At 37.1% G+C, this 7,556-nt stretch overlaps 1 protein-coding gene across 2 annotated transcripts in view; it reads right to left on the bottom strand.

Annotated features, from left to right (window-relative positions):
* Nucleotides 1–7,556, bottom strand: part of LY75 (lymphocyte antigen 75) — a 122,998-nt gene that overhangs the window by 36,443 nt on the left and 78,999 nt on the right. For both annotated transcript variants that reach the window (XM_077883374.1, XM_077883373.1), the window contains exons 32-34: nucleotides 4,830–4,979; nucleotides 2,004–2,126; nucleotides 299–466 (exon numbers count right to left, since the gene is read on the bottom strand). In XM_077883374.1, the coding sequence (XP_077739500.1) occupies nucleotides 299–466; nucleotides 2,004–2,126; nucleotides 4,830–4,979 (441 nt within the window). The remainder of the gene's footprint in view (nucleotides 1–298; nucleotides 467–2,003; nucleotides 2,127–4,829; nucleotides 4,980–7,556) is intronic.

The raw sequence follows: 7,556 nt of genomic DNA, 5'->3' as shown, positions 1-7,556 counted from the left end.
AAAGAAATGGGCTCCCCAGTACTCTGGCAGCTTCTATCTTTCTTAGGAAAGAATTATACAAACTTTAAGCTGTCTAGTAGTTTTATCTGGGAGTCTTAGACATCTTGGCATTTCTATCTCTTGCAATCTATTTTTCTGAGAAAGATTCTGTATGGCTTCATCAAGTTTTTTGGACACACTTAAAGGAATAAATAAGGACTTTAGGACAAAGTACAAAACTTTGCACATAATTGAGTTGCACATTTATTTCCTGACCGGTTCTGCAAAAATATTTCTTAAGGAAAAGTTCCATACTTACCCAGAGGAACTCTGCAGACAACTCTTCCATAGCCATGGGAACATTCAACTTTTATCCAAGTTTCATTTGAAGCTAGCAAAATGCTACATTTTCCACCATCACTCTTACTTTTATTTGCCCATTTGACAAATGTCACTTTTGATCCATCCAGCCAATTCCAAGACTGATCTAAAGAAAGAAATTAAGTTTATTGCCTATAAATTTCTAAGGTAAAATGGCATGTGGCTCATACCACTTAGAACCTAGAACTGTGCTATGTCATTATTTAAAATGAAGCCTATTCACTTGATGGGATGAGCACTGGGTCTTATATGTTGGCAACTTGAATTTAAATAAAATATTAAAAATTTTAAAAAATAAAATGAAGCTTATTAAAAGTGAAAAAATAAAAAAAAATCAGTCCTTCAGTTGCACTTGTCATATTTCTTTTCTTTTTAAAGATTTTATTTATTTATTCATGAAAGACACAGAGAGAGAGAGAGCGCAAGAGGCAGAGACAGAGGCAGAGAGAAAAGCAGGTTCCATGCAGGGAGCCTGACGTGGCATCAGGGCCTGGGCTGAAGGTGGCGCTAAACCGCTGAGCCACCTGGGCTGCCCCACACTTGTCACATTTCAAGTGCTCAACAGCCATATGTGGCTAGTGACTACTCTGTTACACGGCACAGAAATAGAACATTTCCATCTTTGCAGAAAGTTCCATTAGACACCACTGATATAAAATGTGGTGTTTTGATTAAAGTGCAGAATGCTTGCACATGGGTGTGTGCATATTGTGTGAGGGATAGATTTCTAAAGACCTGAATCCCCATCAGCACCCCTACCCGGAATTTAAAAACTCCTATCGTTAGAGACGTGCTGGGGGAGGAAGGGTGGAGAGGGTCCAGGAGGGTCTCCCCGCCATGACTCCATTTTTATTTTCCAGCTGAGGTAGCACCGCCTTGTGGTAATAGTGTAAACACAACTTAGAATTCATTTAGACAACCAACTTTAAATCTATTCACTTTTTGACAAGTACTTAATATTTTGGAATTCACATTTATCTCGATTATTTAGAATTCAACTTGCTATACAATGTAAAACACACTTCCTATTTTCTATTGAATGTGTACTCTTAATTCAATCTTTATCAATTTCAAGTTCACTCAAATCTTTTATCCATTATTGCTTGAAAATAATGGATTTAAATAATAAATAAATCCATTATTGTTCCTTGAAAATTTCTTCCACACATCTTTTTTAACCAATTCTCTGCAATTTTACTAAGCTTGTTTGAAAAACAAAATAACCATTAAGAATTAATTTTTCTCTATGATAAAAATGTTACAAGAGGGAAGAGAACCAAAGAAGAGAACCTTTTGAAAAACAGTTATAAGCTACAAAAACACTGGTGATAGACATTACAACTCTAAGGAAAGTAAGTCATGGTTAGGAGAAAAAAATATGTCGTTGATCCAAGCATCTTAAGCTTCTAGAACATCCTAGTTGATTTAACTTGATTTCATTAGTGTTAACCTGAGTTCATTAGTGTTTTCCATCATTACTAATAAGTCCCTCACATATTCATTAGAAATTTATAAGTCTCTAAAACAGCCAGCAGACATAACTTATTTATCAATAAGAACCACCACTTGACAGTCTTTAGAAAGGCTGAGTTGGTATTTAGGACAAGCTGGAACTCTCTTTGTACACTGTGTGTGCCACTTACCGGCAGAATGTTGAGATAATCCAAGCCAAACTCTCATGGTAATATTATTATCTTCCCTCATCAGTCTGCTCACAAATTTATTCTCATCTTCATCCTCTATGGTAACAATGGTTGCAGAATGATCTGTTGTAGGAAAACAAACCCTAAACTAATTAGTTTATGCAAACTAGGGGAGTGGCTTATTCTCAACTAGCCATTTGAAAAAAATCTATCATGATCAAGATCATGGAGAAATTCAAGCTTTACATAGAGAATATTTTGAAAATATGATATCTGTGCCAGATTTTTTTAAGTATAGCATTAATAGATTCCAAAATTTTAGAAATATTTCTAGATTAGAACTTTACATAGAAAAATTTTATGTTTCTTCAAAATGTTTACCAGATAAACATTTTGATCTTGGAACTGCCTGCCAGTGAGACAACTGTGTATGAACAGCTAGCCATAAGAAGTGGGGTATGTGATTATAGAAAGATGTATTTCAGGGCAGCCCGGGTGGCTCAGCAGCTTAGTCCTGCCTTCATCCCAGGGCATGATCCTGGAGACCTGGGATCAAGTCCCACGTCGGGCTCCCTGCATGGAGCCTGCTTCTCCCTCTGCCTGTGTCTCTGCCTCTCTCTCTCTGTGTGTGTGTGTGTCTCTCATAAACAAATAAATATTAGAAAAAGATGTATTTCAGCATGCTCTCAACAACCATTTCTGTATAATAACTCAGCTTTTAATTTGCTTTTATTAAAAAGAAAATGAAAACAAAAGCTTTGGGATATTGGGGAGCCTTAGCCTCTCCTTTAATATTATTTTATACATAGGCATACTTGGTTATGCCCATTATAAGTTCCTAAACATAGTATGGAATTGAATACTCTTGAAGTTTGATAAATCGCCCTAAACTCACATAGAAAATAGTATTATCGCCATCATCAGGCAAGGGATAGAAATAAAATAATAACTAGACTTGAAAATCAATCCTAAGTGGAATCAAATAGTTTTCAACAGTGACAAGCCTATCCACACTTGATATAAAGCATTTCTTTTGTGGTTGTAGCATTGGAAGGGCAAAGGCAAGCCTTTATTCCTTCATAGAAGACTACAGTGTGCACGTACTTGTTAAATATTACATAATCCTGTAGGGGAAGATATTATCGCTATTTTACAAATGAGGAAACAGAGGCTCAAGGAGATTAAATAAATTGGTCAGGTTTACACAGCTAGCCAGTTATAAAATTAGAAAGCCAATCTCAATCTTTTCTAATAATAAGAATAATTTGAATGCTCACTATTTGCAGGGCACTGTGCTACATTTGCATACATTATCTCATTTTATTCATTCCTATAACAATCCAACCTTTGAAATTAGTACTATTTTCATTCTCACTGTTTAGATGAGAAAAGAGAAGCAAAATGTAACTTCTATAGCACTCAGATAGTAAGTGCAAGAGTTGGGATTTAAAACTTAGACCTGTCTGCCTCCCAGGCTTATCTGCTTAACCCCTACACTACAATGACAGTAAAACTTTCTATTTTCTCCTGTAGGAGCAAGATGCTTCTGACTTTCAGAACATGTATAGCTCACAATAGTTCCCATTGTGTGTGTGTGTGTGTTTGTGTGTGTATACATGTATAACACATGAGAGCTCCCACACCAAAGTTTCCATCCTATAGTTAAGCAGTAACAAGGAGATTGCTAAATCAGCCAAATGTCTCCCATAACAGTTTAGCAGGGTAAATGAGATAAATGCCATTTAGTCTTGCTAAGTGGTTACTCAAGCATGCAGGTCTTTGAAATACTCTCAGTAGTCTCCCTAGAAGTCATCTCACAGTTTGACTACAAGGTAAATTTCTCATGGGAGAGATCCAATCATTGTTGCCCTTTCTAAAATAGTTAAATCTGAAGATAAAAAAGTCCTGTTCCTTATACTGTTCAGAGGATGTGGGCAATTTCAGTTGCAGAATGGATGAATAACCCACGCTTCATCATAAGTAAGCTTACTTATTCATAACTACGTAGTGGAAAAACCTATAATTTTGTATTTAATGTTTAACTTTTACAAAAAAAATTTGTCCTAATCCCTTCATCTAAACATATCTTGCTATATTTAGACCATTTTATCATTTTCACATAATGGTTCACTTAGCAATTTTTTATTCTACGTCTTCCCAGTTACTTTTATTTTCCATATACTTATTCTTACATTGGTCATTTATGATGGCTATTCCAAAATTCCACTTAACTCATATATCATAAAATACCATTTCCCTACCACTGGGAAAATAGGTTATAAAATGCTATTATAAATATGGAGTGTTTTAGAAATTTTTTTAAAAAAGATTTTATTTATTTATTCATGAGAGACACAGAGAGAGAGAGAGAGAGAGAGGCAGAGACACAGGCAGAGGGAGAAGCAGGCTTCATGCAGGGAGCCTGATGTGGGACTCAATCCTGGGACTCCAGGATCACACCCTGGGCCAAAGGCAGGTGCTCAACTGCTGAGCCACCCAGGCGTCCCTGTTTTAGAAGTTTTTAAAGAAGATTTATTTATTTGAGAGAGAGAGAATGCATGCATTGGTGGGTGGGGCAGAGGAAGAGGAAGAGAGAGATTCTCAAGCAGACTGCCGCTGAGCAGAGCCCAATGTGGGGATCAATCCCACAACCCTGAGATCATAACCTGAGCTGAAATCAAGAGTCAGACACTTAATTGACTGAGTCACCCAGATGTTCCCAAAATATTTTCAAAAATACAATCATTATTTCAAATAATTTCCTTGGGAAAAAAAATCCAATGATTAAATTATTGAGTCCAAGAAAATCAATAAATTTTAACTCACCAAGTTTTGAACAGAACTGTTCAGCTTCTGAGAAACTGTGCAATGCCTGGTCAAATGCGTAACAGTGCTCCCTGTACTGGATCCACTGGGACTCATTCCCTTTTACTGCTGGACATCTTGGTGAGTATGTACGAGAGGACACTTCTTTAGCTATAAAAATGTTAGACATGAAAAAAAAAAGTTAGACATGATTGTGAAAATGCAGAGAAAACAACTGACTTTTAAAATCTCACTAAGCCCTATCTGAAACTATGGTTCCTGTGGATAAGAAGCATTAGACTCAATACACACAACAGAGAAAGCTACAGCTCATACTCTAAAAGTGTACATTCTAATTGGCTTTTTGGAATAACATTTTTAAAACTTAGAAAACAGAAGAAAGTATTTAGCCCTCTAAGATGGAATTAGCCTAATTTAAAAACAATTGGAGAGACAAAATAAAAAAGAAGCAAAGACAGGCTGTACTTTGAAATAATTAAAATTCTTTCCTTCTTTGGATTCCTTTTATCTTGATGATACAAACTTAGTTTTACCTTGCCATATAAAAAATTACTTTTAAAATCATATCCACAAGTGAAAATTTGGTAATTTGTTTACACAGTGCAGTATATTTGCATAGCAAAATCTGTCTCCTACAAAGAGAGGAGCTAGGGCTTCCGTACCCATTAAATAATAATTCCCCATTCCTGCCAGCCCCCAGAAACCACCATTCTACTTTCTGTTTCTATGAATTTAACAGCTCTAGGTACCTCACATAATTGAAATCATATGGTATTTGTCCTTTTGTGTCTGGGTTATTTCACCTAGAATAATGTTCTCAAGATTCAACCATGCAGGTTGTATTCTGTATTATGTGTCAGAATTTCCTTCTTTTTTAATGTTGAATAATATTCCATAGTATGTATATGCCATTTTTTGCTTATGCATTTATCTGTTAGTGGACGGCTTGGGGTGCTTTCACCTTTTGGCCATTGTGAATTAAGATGCTGTGAATACGGCTGTACAAATATCTGTTCCAGTTCCTGCTTCCATCCCTTTTGAATATATACCCAGAAGTGGAAGCACTAGATCCTATGGTAATTTTATGTTAAAAGTTTTGAGAAACCACCATACCATTTTCCACAGTGATTACACACCACTTTTTATTCCCACAAGCAATGTACAAGGGCTCCGATTTCTCCACATCCTTACCAACATTTATTTTCTTCTTCTTTTTTTTTTTTAAGTTTTTGTTTGTTTGAGAGAGAGAGAGAGAGATGGGTTGAGGGAAGGGACAGGAAGAGAGGGAGAGAGATTCTTAAGCAGGCTCCATGCCCTATGTGGAGCCCAACATGGGGTTTGATCTCACAGTCCTGAGATCATGACCTAAGCCGAAGTCGAGTTGGACACTACACTGACTGAGCCATCCAGGTGCCCCTTGAAGATTTAATTTTCAAAGTTTGCTCTTGTATAAGTTTCCCAGAGCTGCCATAATAAATTATCACAAAACTGGTGGTTTAAAACAACAGAAATTAATTCTCTCACAGTTCCAGAGGCAAATCTAAAAATGAGGTGTCAGCAGGACTGCTTCTTTCTGGAGGCTCTGAGGGAGAATCTCTTTCAGGCCTCCTCACTTCCAGTGGTTGATGGCAATTCTTGGCTTGAAGCTGCATCACTGCAACTTCTGCTTCTGTCGTCAAAGGGCCTTCTCCCTCTGTGTCTGTTTCTCTCCTTTTATAAGGACACCAGTCATGGGATTTAGGGCCCATTCTAATCAAGCATTACCTCATCTAACTAATTACATCTGCAAAGGCTATTTCTAAATAAGATTGCATTCTAAGGTTCTGGGTGGAGGTGAGTTTAGGGGGATACTATTCAAGCCAGTATAGCACTGAATCTGTGTTTGTTCATGTTGTCATTCTACTTGATCCTATAAAGTCTGTTTAGCCAACACAGATGTGTTTTCCACTTTTGTATACTTTACCACATTTCTCATGTATTCCAATTGTTTTTCTAAAACATTAACTTTCTGTACCTAACAACTGAGATGTCAGTTCTTGATTATCCATTCATTCCTCATTCTTGATCTCATTCTCCTTTTCTTGTATTCACTTGTTTCTCTAGATAAGGTTTTCACATTTCCTTCTGCTTGAATCTGTTTAATTACAAATGTTGAATCTTCTTTGAGGGATTCTTTGGAGCAGAAAGCATGACAAGTGCTGAGAACCAGAGGCCTCAGAGATGCCACCCCCACCATCTCTTGGCTTGTCCAGCAGGCTCCTGCAGCTCCTGGGTGATCTTGGTTCTTGTGCTCTTCTTCAAGGCTCTGCCTGTCACGATGACCCCAAGTCCAGCCCCTGATGGAAGGGGCTTTTTCCTTAGATTTTAAGAATCATGTAAGTTTGGAAAGTGCTTAGTTACACAAAGTTAAGCAGATTTATTTACTATAGAAACTCCCAGAGCCATCAATATGGTAAATCAAACCTGAGGTATTTCCCAAATTAATATGCTGCTGAACTCTTTTTTAAAAGAAACATTTCAGGGATCCCTGGGTGGCTCAGCAGTTTAGTGCCTGCCTTTGGCCCAGGGCGCAATCCTGGAGTCCCGGGATCGAGTCCCGCATCGGGCTCCCGGCGTGGAGCCTGCTTCTCCCTCCTCCTGTGTCTCTGCCTCTCTCTCTCTCTCTCTCTGTCTATCATAAAAAATAATAATAATAAATAAAATAAATAAATAAATATTAAAAAAAGA

This window comes from Canis aureus, chromosome 34 (genome assembly GCF_053574225.1).
Source record: "Canis aureus isolate CA01 chromosome 34, VMU_Caureus_v.1.0, whole genome shotgun sequence".
NCBI classification, from domain to species: Eukaryota; Metazoa; Chordata; class Mammalia; order Carnivora; family Canidae; genus Canis; species Canis aureus.
The sequence above is the reverse complement of the archived record's forward strand: the minus strand, read 5'-3'. Positions and strand labels throughout refer to the sequence as shown.